Genomic DNA, 13,835 nt, shown 5'->3' with positions numbered 1-13,835 from the left:
CAGTCACAACATCTATCACAATAATGGACGTATGTATGTATGTATGTATGTATGTATGTATGTGTGTGTGTGTGTGTGTGTATGTATGTATGTATGTATGTATGTATGTATGTATGTCACTTAAGTTTTTTCCTAATACTTTTTTGTAATTAAAAGTGTGATGCAAACATATATTTCAGTAATCATGAATCATATTTCAATCACAACATCTTTCACAATAATGGACGTATGTATGTATGTATGTATGTATGTACGTATGTATGTATGTGTGTATGTATGTATGTCACTTAATTTTTTTCCTAATACTTTTTTGTAATTAAAAGTGTGATGCAAACATATATCCCACTAATCATGAATCATATTACAATCACAACATCTACCACAATAATGGACGTATGTATGTATGTATGTATGTGTTTGTGTGTATGTATGTATGTATGTATGTAGCAATCAAGCAATCAATCATGCTGTTGGATTCAGGGGTCCTCATCAGAAATAATGGTTTTGTTATGTTTTGTTTTTAAAAAATATTAGTAACACATCATGATGAGACTTGGTATTGCAATATTCAATATATTGTTACATCCCTACTCTAAGATCTATCTATGTGCCTCAGAATTCCAATATTTTTTAGACCATAAACCTCAGTTAACGTTTTCAGGCTTTATAACCCTCATTTTTATGCCTTTGCTTTCTTTTTTTTTACAGTGAAGCCGGGCATTCGCTATAGAGAGTTAGGTAACATCATCCAGAAGCACGCTCAGGCCAATGGCTTCTCTGTGGTGCGGAGCTACTGCGGCCATGGCATCCACAGACTTTTCCACACCGCTCCCAATGTGCCACATTATGCCAGTGAGTCATCACAGATCTGCCATTATACAGATTTCCAAATCTCTGAAAGCTGCTGGATTGTCTCCTACAATGGCTTGATTTCTATATTCATTCATTTACCAGAAAACAAAGCAGTTGGTGTTATGAAGCCTGGCCATGTGTTCACCATCGAGCCCATGATTTGTGAAGGTGAGTCTTTTTATAATGTCAACAAAAACAGGGATAAATTTAAAGAGAATAATAATAATATGAATTGATATAAATTCAACATAATTGCTTTAATTAAACAGTTTGCAAAATTGTGGCAATTATATAACTAATATCAGTCAACAGACAAACAATAATAGAAGATAAAATACTAAATTGATGTCCTTTGAAAACCATTCATAAGCTGAGAGCTTTTGTTGCAATGATTTGTTGCTGTGATGAATGATTATTTTCATTATCGATTAATATGCTGACAGCAAATCCTTACGTGTGAGAAGTTGGAACCAGCAACTGTTTCATATTCTGGAAAACTGAATAAACCGATTTATCAAAATAGTTGGCAGCTAAATTTCTTTCACTGTTTCGACTTCACAATGATGATTTGAAAATGTTAACTAGCTCACAAAGAGTTAAATCACGAGTGATCCAGCAGACCCACTCATGCTTTAAAACAGGTCATTAAAATCTTAAAAAGCACTTTATACCTGACAGGTATCCAGTGAGTCAGCGCCAGACTTGACGTGTTTTGTGTCTACAGCTCTGTTTAATTGATGGTGTGTAAGCCTGAGCCACGTGTGTGTGTGTATGTTTGTGCGTCACATCTCAGGTGGCTGGCAAGACGAGACGTGGCCCGACGGCTGGACAGCGGTGACCAGAGATGGGAAGCGCTCGGCTCAGTTCGAACACACCCTGCTGGTGACGGAGACCGGCTGCGAGATCCTCACCCGCCGCCTGGAGGACAACGGCCGCGCTCATTTCTTGAGCCAAGTGTAGGCTGGACCTGAACGCATCACGGACTGGACTTTCCAGACACAAGACACCCAGCACCTCTGGATCTCGCACACAAACCCACACACACACACACACACACACACACACACACACACACACACACACACACACACACACACACACTGCAAACAAGAGGCGCCACTCCTAGAGCTCAGTTCAGCTGCAGCTCTCATTGTTCTATGAATTAAATATCGGTTCCTCAAAGTAAATGGAAGTACTTGAATGTGTCTTACATCAAACTTGGATGGCTTTATTAGTGAAATCTGTATCCTCTGAAGGAAATATGAGAGTATTTATTAGGTTTTGGTTTTGCTTAGTGGTCGGGCTTGACATCAGGCCTGTTTTGATCTCTGGGTCGTGTCACCCAGAGTTTTTACTGGCTGGCTAGTTGTTGTCTGTGGTGTGTGGAGCTCAGGGCAAATCCAACTAGTACCCCCATGCTTTGCTTCTTTTCTCTCAGCCTCTGCCAACTTCATCAAACTTCATAAGATAAGTTTCCCAGAGATGGACTGAAAAGAATCAGCAATACTCGAGACGGGGAGGGGGGGTTCCAGGAAACTGGGTCAACAAGTCGCACAACCGCAACAAACAACCACAACTCAGAGCTTATTTGAGATATAGAAAATAACATGGCCTGACTGATACTGTACTTCAGGGTCATTTACCAATATTAGGGAGTAAATTAATTCTGATATACCTATAATGGCTGACATTCATTATTTATATATACAACATCCAAAATTACATCTGGACACTGAAACAGTAAACAGTATTTTTAATAATTGTAAGTAATTATAAATAGAACAACCTGAATTAAGAAAAAGAATCTGCTTATAAAACTAAAAGAAATAATCTACTATAATGTACTGAAAAAAACAAACAAACCAAAAAAAAGACAACATATAGGCCAATACTGATATAGATCAATAATATCGGCTGAACAATATATCAATCTGGTTGTAGGAATTAACACAAAGCCAAAATACTTCTCTTACCTTAAATTTAGATAGCAGGCAATAAAATCCTTCTCTAGCAGCAGTATTGGATATCTTCAGAGTTCAGCATGTTTATCATATCTGTCCCTTCAGCATCTGGCTACAACCACAACACAGTTAGCTTAGTTTAGTAGAAAGACTGGAAGCCTGGTCTCATCCTGACTAAATAAAGGACAGCAGCACATTGAAAGCTCAGTAATCTGCACATTATATCTCATGTTCAATCTCTGCAAAAGATTGTTGACTGTTTGTTGTTTTTACTGGAGGTTATGTGGCTTGGCTAAGAGATAATGTGCACATAATCCCTTGTAAAACCCTGATTTAACATGTTTACAGATTTGTTTACAAATTGTATGGATTGAACAAAAGGGCATAATGTATTAATTAAAGGTATAATATGTTTCTTCATCAAAAAGTCTCAAAGGACTGGACCTATGTTAAATATTTTGTTGACTTTTGTACATGCATAATAACAAATGTTTGCAACAATGTTCAAATTCAGAAAAATCTAATTTATTCAAGGTAACTGTGCCTTTCCTGCTAGGCGCTAGTTGCTCTAACTCCCAGGAAAACACAGGATATGTTGGATACGTCAGAGAGTGGGGGAGGAAATCAATAACTTTGGCTAAACGTAAAGTGTCATTCAATGTAAGAGAGAACTTTCGCAGCAGAACTTGAATGTTACGTAGCTTTTGTTAGCTTAAAACTGAGCCAGCCTAGCCAGGTTTATTCTAAGCTAGGCTAAGCTAACCATCTCCTGGCTGTAGCTTCACATTAAATGGACAGATATGAAAGCTGTATTGATCTTTTCATCTAACTCTACAAGAAAGCAAAAACATTGAACTAATTTCTGTAACGGTTTTGAAAGGAAACTGATCAATAAATGGTTAATTTATTGCTTCATGCCAGGCTCTTGGATAGCTAATCGCAGCACCAAGTCACAATCGTATGTACCTGTCGAGTAGAAGCACTCTAGCTCAATTGAAATATCCTGAATGTGGCTATTATTAGTGCGCCAGTGCATCAGTTTTCCAGTAGAAGACGTCAGCTGCGGTTGCTAGGAGAACCGTGACGCAACCACAGAGCTTCTACATAGATACCTAGAATGAGAATAACGACATTGATCACAAAGTCGTTTTGAGTGCTGAACTTGTTAATCCCGCTTTGAGGAACACTCTTCCCAGAGTCTCGTGTTTCCAATAGCCCTGGTGTAGCAAATTGAGCCTTAATGTGTGAATCTAGGAAATTAAAACTTGCCAGACATCTCATGGCACGTTAACTGATGTATCCCCTTATCCTGACAGTCACCATTTACCTTGATGTGGGGATTCTCCTGGTGTGAGCAGCATTCATTATTTCTACATCCTCAGAGGACTGATGTGATCATGGTTTCTCTGCCATCTTTGTATTTCTTCTAATGGAGTAATAAATGACTGTTCTGTAGCTCTGTGTGGGTGAGTTTGTCCTTGGAATAGACTGATCTAAATCCCAAAAGTGGTTTAATTCACCAACCTTTTATCACTGGAAATGACTATCTGGGTATCTGTTAGCCTTAATGCATTTTTAAATGACAGATTTGGTTTTGACAGTATTTGCTGACTTCAAACTAAACTAGTGTGACTATATAAATAACATTTAACTTTACAAAGTCAAAATGGTTTTCTTTGTGTCTGTAAACATCCAGCTCCATAAACACGACATTAAAACTTTGCCTATTTAGTCTGCAGTGACTAATAGAAGACAATTAATGCCATTGGACAAAGCTGGTGGTAGTTGTTCTGATACAAAATGAGGGTTCAGTTCCAGTACAAACATCTGGGATCCAGCAGAAATTAATTACTTGAAAAACTACCGTGATTTTATAAATCAGGACCACAATAGTGCATCGAGCTTTTTCTTTGGTAGGCATTTGGATTGTCATAACAGAAAAGGCACAGTTGAAATTGAGCCAAACTGACTTGCTAATTGTTTAACTTGAGTGAATTTATATTTTTATTCAATTATACTGTGAAAATATACTTTAAAGGATCAAACTGTTGGCTATTAAACCTTGAAACAGGCCAAACTTCTAGTGATTGAATGTTTTAGTGAACTGTACATCTTACACAGGCAAAGCGTTATATTTGTTCATTTCACAACGTGGTCACAGTGATCAGCCATTTCATCTTTTAAAGAGTTCTCTTAATGCTAATCAAAATACACATTTTTAAACCATAATTCTTATTTTGCTTTGAAGCTTACCAGTGCTGAGCAGTATTCCTGCCTTTTTAAAATCAGGAATTGAGTCCTTAGGCTATAGCTAAACCATTTTATGTGTCTTTCTAAAAAAAAATTGACAGAAATCAGGGACACAACTTTAAAGGCATTAAAAAAACATTTCTAAAATAAAGATGATTATATAATGATGTAAGTAGGTATTGATAGTTTTAGCTTTTGAAGGCTTAACATTTTTAAATATTTGTGAATTTATGATTGGCACAGATTAAGTGCAGAAATAAAAAAAGGAGAAGAGAGAAAAACAAAACATTTCAGAAATTACATGTATGAATCTTTAAAGAGTACATTTTCACCAAAAATTGGGTACATAAATACATACAACATACTGTGCCTCATATTAGAAAAAGTTAAAAAGTTATTTATGTAATAACAAAAACAGACACAACTCAGTTACCTTTGTGTCCAAATTACATAATCCTGTAAATGTAAACCAGACTATTTCATATCAGTACGGCTGCTGTGAAACACATCTATTGCCGTTTTACAGAGGATTATTATTTGCAGCCCTCCAGGCTGTGTGAAGTGCAGCAGGATCAGAGGGTGAGTGATGCAGGGGAAAACAACTATCAGCTGAGGAGGATCTGATCTGAGACATTCCCCTACATGACTATGTCTTATTAAAAGAGCTTCAGCGTGCTCGTCATTCTGTCCCTGGTAGGAGCAGTTTAGGATTATGAATCATTCCAACATCTCATTGCATGATGGACGAAGCTCCGGCATGATGAATGTTGTAAATGATTAAGTAACATTTGAAGTCGAGGTTTTACAACTAATGCAGCTGCAGTTATTAAATGCAGTGAAATATCTGACGTATGCATCGATCCTTGCACCAAGTTAATTACAAGTTAACACATTCAGTTAATCTGAAAAAATAAGTTTGTTCATTTTTATCTGATAAATAACGATATTATTAATGTATTATTAACTGGCCCCTGGCCTCATCATTTTTCAAAAGGGGGCCCCAGGCAAAGCAAGCTGAGTATCCCTGCTTGACAACATCTCTGACTTCTGCATAAATTACGCATTTTTCTCATCTCCGTTTGTATAATCTTGAGGAAATTATCATAAAATACTCTGTTTCGAGGAGAAGTAGTTGCTGTTTGGCAGCATCATATGATAATTTTCTCTTCAGTGCAATAACGATTGGAATTCTGGGTTTCCGCTGTTGTGGAAACATGACTGTTGACATGTTATGCCTGGCGACATATAGCAGAGCAGGGCACAAAGGCATCGTAAGTCAGTTCCAGTTTGAGTCAACATTTTGGAAATGAAAGTGCATTGCTGTAACTCAGAGCGAACCCTACATTTATGACAATAAGTTATGAAACTGTCAGATTAATGCCAGCCTGGTGCTCAAATCCTACAGGAAGAATAATCAAAATATGTTTGCAATGTCTCCGGGCCTTGATGTCCACGCTATTATTAAAAAGAACCACTCAAAAGTTCTTATCAATTAACAACCATCCAACACTGATGTCATTTGGGTGTTTGTGGTTGTACCACCTTATTATTCATTCAGACGAGATCAAAGAATATTTCAGAATAATCTTGTTTTGGTTCTTCTGTTTTTCCCCTCACACAGCGCTCTCTCTGTGTATGTGTGTTCCTTCAGGGGGGAAACGCTGATCAAAGAGGTGTCTGACTGTGCATTGTTCAAATAAAACACACTTGAATGGGGAATTGGAAGATTATTTATTAAACTGAGCAGAGTAAACATGGAGTGAGATTGTGGTTTTTCCTGTGCTCCTCTGCATCTAGAACTGCAGGACGACGCGGATGCTGAAAAATGAAAATGGGATCAGATTATAGATATCAGATTATACATTACTGTCTGAACTGGTGCTCATATTTGAAGAAAGGCCACTCATGGTGCAAATTATTATAAAATCCTGTCTCATCACATCTGAGCTTTGTCCTCAATAGAGGGCAGCAGTGACGCACAGTGTCTTTAACAGACAAAACCCAGAAGGGCGGTAGAGCAATACGCACATTAACATAACAAACAACCTCAATATGTATGTTAAATCGAGGATTACCATTTCCCAGCATGCATGAGATCAAATCCATCTGTGATCTTCTCAAAGGGCAAAGTGTGAGTCACAAACTCATCCACTTTGAGCTTCTTGCTCATGTACTCCTCCACCAGTTTGGGAACGCTGTCAACACTCTTGTATCCTGAGAAAACAAAGTGTAAATGGACACATTAAGTGAAGGGAAGTAGTGATGTGTGTTTCAGCAAGTGGTTGGCAGGGGTGTGTCCAGACTTTTTTTTTTGACTGGGGCGGCTCAAAGTGGGTCAGTGACTAATGCAGGGGCGGTGAAGTGTGTCCACACACACACACACACATGCATGTCAGAACAGCACTAATTTACCCAGGGCTTGAAATGACCTTTTTTTCCTCAGTGTCCCGCAACTGTCCCGAATTCTAGACATAAAAGCAATTGTCCCAAATCATCCTTTTTTGGATTCTATATAATAAACATAGTTGTGTAGTTGTAAGGCAAACGTCACAGAAATGTACACTACAAACTGAATGTTAAAGCAGAAGTGTACAGTGAGTAAATGTTTGCAGAACAGTTTGGCTTCAATACAGAATCACATAGAAAATGAATGATTTGTTTGCTTTGCTCCATGTGTTTTGTATGAGACCTGGGTTCTCTGTCACTGTACAGGTTTCACCAGTTTGAATCATTTTAATCAAGCATGGCCTGCACTCAAACTGAAAAGACTTGCAAGATAAATGCTAACATCAGCATGCTAATCCCTCACACATACCAAAAATGTTGAAAACCAATGGTTCAATCTTTAACAATGTGTTTTATTAGTGTGTTAGATGTTTTTTAATGTAAAATCTTAATCTGAACAATAATTAGTGACTACCACTGTTAAACAAAGCTAACACTTGATGTTTAGCATGTATAATGTTTATCGAGTTGACCACCTTCAACAAGTCTGAAAAACAAATTTTGTGCTTGGTAACAACACATTCTGTAGTATTTTTTCGCATGCAAATACATAGCAACATGTTCACAGACATTACTGTGGTGCTTAAGTGCTAATAAACTACTTTCACTGTGGACGTGCGGAGCAGCCATGTTGGATTTTGAGGTTGTGGATGGTGAGGTTCTTCTGACTTTCTGTGTCAGACATCTGACTTAATTCCAGCTGAAATTTCCAACTGGGAACACGGGAATTCTGACTTCCCAGTGCAAAAGGAACTCACCATACTTTCCAGGAAGAATACTGTAGTGCAGTGCGTCATATTTTACTGTAACTGTCAATGAAGATGCAAAATGATGATAATTAACAGACTGATATTGTCCGATCACTGCTACATCCATCTATATTAGTATTGGGGTATTTATTGTCTGATGTGCACCTATATAAAAACATAACATAATGCAAATTGTTTTCTGTGAAAGAAATTGGCTGATAAATTGTTTTCCAACTCCATAATATTGACATCCCCCTCAAAAATCCAGCATCGATCAGACCCTAATTAATAGCTGTCTGAAATCACAATTCACTCCTCAGTATAATGTGAACTATTATGCAGTGATGCTCACAACAACTAGCTTGTTACCTCCAAAAGCAGTTCCTTTCCAGGTGCGTCCAGTCACCAGCTGGAAGGGTCGGGTGGAGATCTCTTGACCGGCTGCTGCCACCCCGATGATGACGCTGGTGCCCCATCCTTTATGGCAGGCCTCCAGGGCTGCCCTCTGACACCAAGACGCAATATCAACACAGTATCATGTCAACCAAATCCAACCAGCACCTGAGCACTGCCACAGTCTCATCCGAATGTTTCTGGATATTGCTCAATTTGTTTATCATAAATGTTCGCTTTATTTAAGGCTTACCAGGATTTTCATGCTGTAATAAAGGCATCAAAGTAGGATTTGTCACCCTGGCGAGAATCAAAATGAATGCTAATCATGATTCATGTGGGAGGTCACTAACATGGGATTATTATGTCCCAGCTCACCATGATTGCCACGTTGCCCACACATTCAAAGGAGTAGTCCACGCCTCCGTCTGTCATCTCGACCAGGACCTCTTGGATCGGCTTGCTGTGATCTTTAGGGTTCACCACCTCTGTGGCACCAAACTCTTTTGCCGTTTTGAACTTGTCGGGATTGAGGTCGATTCCAATAATCCTGGATGCCCCGGCTGTTTTACAGCCCATGATTGCTGCGAGGCCCAGCGCACCGAGGCCAAACACTGCACAGGTGGAGCTGGCCTCCACCTTCAGGGTGAGGGACGGGAGAGGGGAGGAGACATTTCTGCAGCGATTAATGATACAGTACACAGCAGGGAAAATAAGAATGACGTTGAAGAGAAAAGAATAATAATTATAAAAGAGCAGAAGGGCAAAGGTTTGCGCGATCTTGACTTCAGTATATGTATTGTCTGAAAAGCTACCACAGGGATAACTGGCTTGTGACGGCCAAGCGTTGATAGCAACATCGTTTTTTAATTCTTCAATATTGGGACTTCCCATCACTGTGAAGCAGAATTCACCAAGTGTTGGATTGTTCACCGTCTAATAGGGAACATGAGCTGGGTTTAGACCGTCATGAGACAGGTTGTTGGACAGGGTCTCATTTTTCATGCTTGCTTCAGGTTGCCCGTATTTTTCACTGGCATTGAATAAAAATATATAAAGGCTTACAGGCTGGCAGCTAAACCATGGGTTAATGATTTGTCATTTTTGTGTTGACCTCTCAAATAATGAAAGAGAATGATTATTAGTGACTGTCTGTGACTGATCATAGCTGGGGGAGGCTGACTTACCTTGGCGGTGTTTAGAGCAGCTCCATAACCAGTGGTGATGCCACAGCCCAGCAGACACACCTTGTCCAGAGGGGCCTTGTGGTTCACTTTAGCCAGAGAGATCTCAGCCACCACAGTGTACTCAGAGAATGTGCTACAGCCCATGAAGTGGAAGAGGCTTTTGCCTTTGCAGGAGAAACGCGTTGTCCCGTCTGGCATCAAGCCTTTGCCCTGAGTGATCCTAGAGAACAAGACACAAGGAGAGATTTGACAACAGATCCAAGACAAGATTTTCATGTTAGAAGCTGATCTGCACGGTTGAACGGTGCTCTAACACCAGGACATTTACCTGATCTTTTGACACAAGTTGGTTTTGGGATTCTTGCAGAACTTGCACTCCCCACACTGTGGGACATACAAAGGGATGACTGTGTCACCTGAAAAACAAACAGTACATCGTGTTTGAGGATTTACATCACACTAGTGCAGCGCCCGTTCTCAACATGCCTGTTCTGAATTGGCTGATTGCAGCTTTCTCAAGGAGCGATTATTCAAACACTGCATACATCACACTGACTGGGAAAATCTCCTGTGATGGACTTGGCCTGTGGCGAAAGGCGTGGAGTCTTGTCAAGACACGGTCCGGTACACCAGAGTGATATTGACAATATGATAAGACAATGAAAATTTGGTTTAGAACTCACAATAGCTGCTCAATAGCTCCTTGCAGGATTTTTGGTCCTCTACTAACACTAAGCTGTGAATTTTTTTTTTTTTAACGCACTGTGTTTATAAAAAACGGTTTTCTGTTGCTACGTGCCCTGAACACTGTGTTGTCCATTTTCTGATGTAGTGTGTTATGACTGCTCAGTAGTCTTAGGACATGAAATGTGTCTTAGCACTTGTGAAAAACTGTAATGACTGTATGTCATAACCTTTTCCCTGAAATGGAGAGTCAATATTTTTACTGAGGTACTTCACTTAAAACTTAAAACTCAAACTGGTCATGACACACTGAAATTTGACACCGCACTTCATTGGGTCCCCAGAAACACACTTGCCAAGTATGAAGTAGATCAGATGGACAGTTCTTGAGATCGGTGAGTTACAGAGAAGAGAAGAGAAGAGAAGAGAAGAGAAGAGAAGAGAAGAGAAGAGAAGAGAAGAGAAGAGAAGAGGGGGACAACCTGGCTGAAACTTGGTGACTCCCTCTCCCACGCTCTCCACGATGCCGGCCCCCTCGTGGCCCAGCACTACAGGGAAAACTCCCTCGGGGTCGGAGCCGCTCAGTGTGTAGGAGTCAGTGTGACAGATCCCGGTGGCCACAACCTGAAATAAAGAACTGTGATCTGATCCATGACCAATCCAGTTATATTAAAACAACTCTTATCTGCAGATGAATATCTGCTGTAATGTGGGGAGATTAATTCATGAATGAAATGTTATGAGTGATTATTTAAATCTTCTCCTTAATTACAGATTTGTGTGAGAATTTCTTTAAGTGGAGGTTATATTACTACTGTAAACACTGTATTAAAATAAGAGCAGAGCGTTGTTGCTCAAGGTAAACTAAGAAAACACTCACACTTATCTTTTAAAGAAAAGATTCTCTTTACAACATATAACCAGAAATAAGGTGCAAAGTACACTGTAGTGTTGGACTGTACATAAATGAAGAAAAACTGACTATAGATAAGCTTCTAGGAGGAGTGAGTCATTATAAGGTGTATACTGGACTACTGTACACTGTGATGTCATTGTAATGTTATCAGACTATCAGAGGTTTATTACAGCTTCGTAGCTGCAGCATTGCCTTTAACCCATTCAGTTTTTTTTTTCCAAGATATTTTTATCAAACCTATTTGCTATTTTAGTCATAAACAAATACACGAGAAAGACAAAGAAACAAAGTACCCCACTGTCCACCCACGGCCCTGGTGACCCTCAAAAACATTCTGTAGCAGGTAAAAATGTGCTTTTATATAATTTATGGCTGCACACACGGGTGGAAAGTAATTGGAGGCGGACAGCAGGTGACAACAATAATATAACACATAACATTAATATGGTTTTCCCCTGGACTGATTATTTACTTATTATTTTGATGATCAGACTCATGAGCTGTTTGTTGTAGACTCTTGTGGGAGGCATCATTGCATCAGAGTTCCTTGTTCATTAGTGATTATGTCCTGCCTCATATATTTTAGCTACACCCACTTTGATTACAGCCTTGTGACAAGAATCATTAGACTAAAGTTCTTTTTCCATAGCTGTGACTTAGTACCACTCCTAATACTCGAGCCACAGAGGTCAAGTGGCTGTGTGTGAATGGATGCACAGGTGGTGTCTGAAATTATTCTAACAACATATCAGATAAAAGCATATTAACTAAATCTAAGTCACAGGTTTTACATCTCTGACAAGTGAGTGAAGCATTATGGGGTATTCTGTGCAATCTGTGTTGTATACTATTTAAAAAAAGTTGAGACAACTCAATATTTCAAGGCAACTCACTGCAAGAGAGTTTTGAGTTTTGAGCTCAAATGTTTAAGTTTTGAAATAAACTAAAAAAAAAAGTTTTGCAGACCTATAATAAGTAGTTTAGATACTTTTCCTCTTTCTTTAGATACAACTGGAATCTTTGAGTTTAAGAGACTCAAAAATATTGTTTAACAGCAACTGGTCAAAGTGAACTGTGAACTAATTGGACTCAAAACTCAAAAATCTCTTGCAGTAAGTTGCCTAGAAATATTTCTCAACTTTTTTGTTTTTACAGTTTATAAAAGGTTCTGTTAAAGATATCAAATTGTATTTGTCTATATATAGTTGATATATTCATACATTCTTAGATACCTCAAGAATATTACACCATTCTACATCACCATATTTGTATTCAAGATCTCATTCCCAATATTTGTTATCTTTACCAGGTCTAGTTAAAATTTTAAGTGTGTTGTGATGTCTGAAGAGTACGCACCAGTTTTTATCTTCATCTAATAGACACACAAATCTTTAGTGAGTGTCTATTCATTACCTTGAGGCGAACCTCCCCAGCTTTAGGAGGTGCCACCTCCACCTCTTCCATCATGAGAGGTTTCCCGGCCTCCCATGCTACTGCCGCTTTGCACCGGATCACCTACAACAGAAGAAGGCATCCAAGGGCTTCAGCTGGACTGCCACCGCTCATGATAACAACTCTCTGGACATTTAACCCATTCAGCGCTGTAGTTGAAGCAGACTTGATTAAAAAGGTTGAAGGACTCTCTTGTTTTGCTGATCAAAAACAGGACTGGAATCAATCCACCACTCTGCTTTTCCACAGGCTGAATACAACAGACCCATAAAACTGTCTCCAAGACAAACCAGACCTCCAATCCCTTGTGCAGACATGTTGCAACAATAGAGAGCCTCTACTAGAACTTAGACAAATACTTTGAGTCGTCCAAGAAACACACAGAACTCTCAAATGACTGTTGTTAAACAGAGCAGGGGGTCTATTTCTCTTTTACAGTGCTTAAATTGCAATTACGTTCCAATAAATAGCAGATTCAGATCCTTCCTGTAGTGCCGTAAACACTCCCTCTGCTCCATAAACACTGGACCGAACAGAGGAAAAGCTCTGGCAATCCTTGCAGCGTTTTTTATAACAGTTCAAATCCATTCAAACATTTGGAGAAGTTTACTTACCTTCCCTGCAGTTGCCATGCTGTTTCACAACCAATCTCACCACTCTCAAGGTTAGGAGAGAGTGCAGAGGGCTTATCAACGTTTAGACCAATCACAAAGAGCCTGCCTGCGTGGGCTGTGTCCAACCCTTCTGCTACAATGCTCATTTCCTTCCTCCTATCTTTAAACACTGGTGAGAATGTGTGTAGTGAACCTCTTTCGTCTTTCTCCTTCCTATTAAAAGGTTGCAGTATTTGATTTAATAGCCTTAGTAAAGGATTTGGGATCAGTGT

The 13,835-nt window shown here is 39.2% G+C and overlaps 2 protein-coding genes across 2 annotated transcripts in view; one reads left to right on the top strand and one right to left on the bottom strand.

Moving 5' to 3' along the window:
- The window catches only part of metap1 (methionyl aminopeptidase 1), a 37,808-nt gene extending 35,329 nt beyond the window's left edge, over positions 1-2,479 (top strand). The window contains exons 9-11 of the mRNA XM_084743320.1: positions 709-852; positions 955-1,020; positions 1,646-2,479. Coding sequence (XP_084599446.1) covers positions 709-852; positions 955-1,020; positions 1,646-1,812 — 377 coding nt within the window. The 3' untranslated portion in view covers positions 1,813-2,479. The remainder of the gene's footprint in view (positions 1-708; positions 853-954; positions 1,021-1,645) is intronic.
- Positions 2,480-6,777: 4,298 nt separating this feature from the next.
- On the bottom strand, positions 6,778-13,708 carry LOC146310474 (alcohol dehydrogenase class-3 chain L). The gene is made up of 9 exons (XM_084741764.1): positions 13,564-13,708; positions 12,911-13,012; positions 11,064-11,205; positions 10,226-10,313; positions 9,898-10,117; positions 9,089-9,349; positions 8,687-8,822; positions 7,139-7,277; positions 6,778-6,881 (listed from the first exon to the last, which is right to left on the bottom strand). The coding sequence occupies exons 1-9, from the start codon at positions 13,579-13,581 to the stop codon at positions 6,857-6,859; spliced, it is 1,131 nt and encodes a 376-aa protein (XP_084597890.1). The 5' UTR covers positions 13,582-13,708; the 3' UTR covers positions 6,778-6,856.
- Positions 13,709-13,835: the final 127 nt, after the last annotated feature.

This window comes from Lutjanus erythropterus, chromosome 18, assembly GCF_056507025.1.
Source record: "Lutjanus erythropterus isolate fLutEry1 chromosome 18, fLutEry1.hap2, whole genome shotgun sequence".
Taxonomy (NCBI): domain Eukaryota; kingdom Metazoa; phylum Chordata; class Actinopteri; order Lutjaniformes; family Lutjanidae; genus Lutjanus; species Lutjanus erythropterus.
The sequence above is the reverse complement of the archived record's forward strand: the minus strand, read 5'-3'. Positions and strand labels throughout refer to the sequence as shown.

Coding starts and splice junctions, on each gene's coding strand:
- LOC146310474 (XM_084741764.1), bottom strand. Junction 10,118..10,225: donor AACTTGTGTCAAAAGATCAG/GTAAATGTCCTG, acceptor CTTGTTCTCTAG/GATCACTCAGGGCAAAGGCT. Junction 8,823..9,088: donor TGGGCAACGTGGCAATCATG/GTGAGCTGGGAC, acceptor TCTTGGTGTCAG/AGGGCAGCCCTGGAGGCCTG.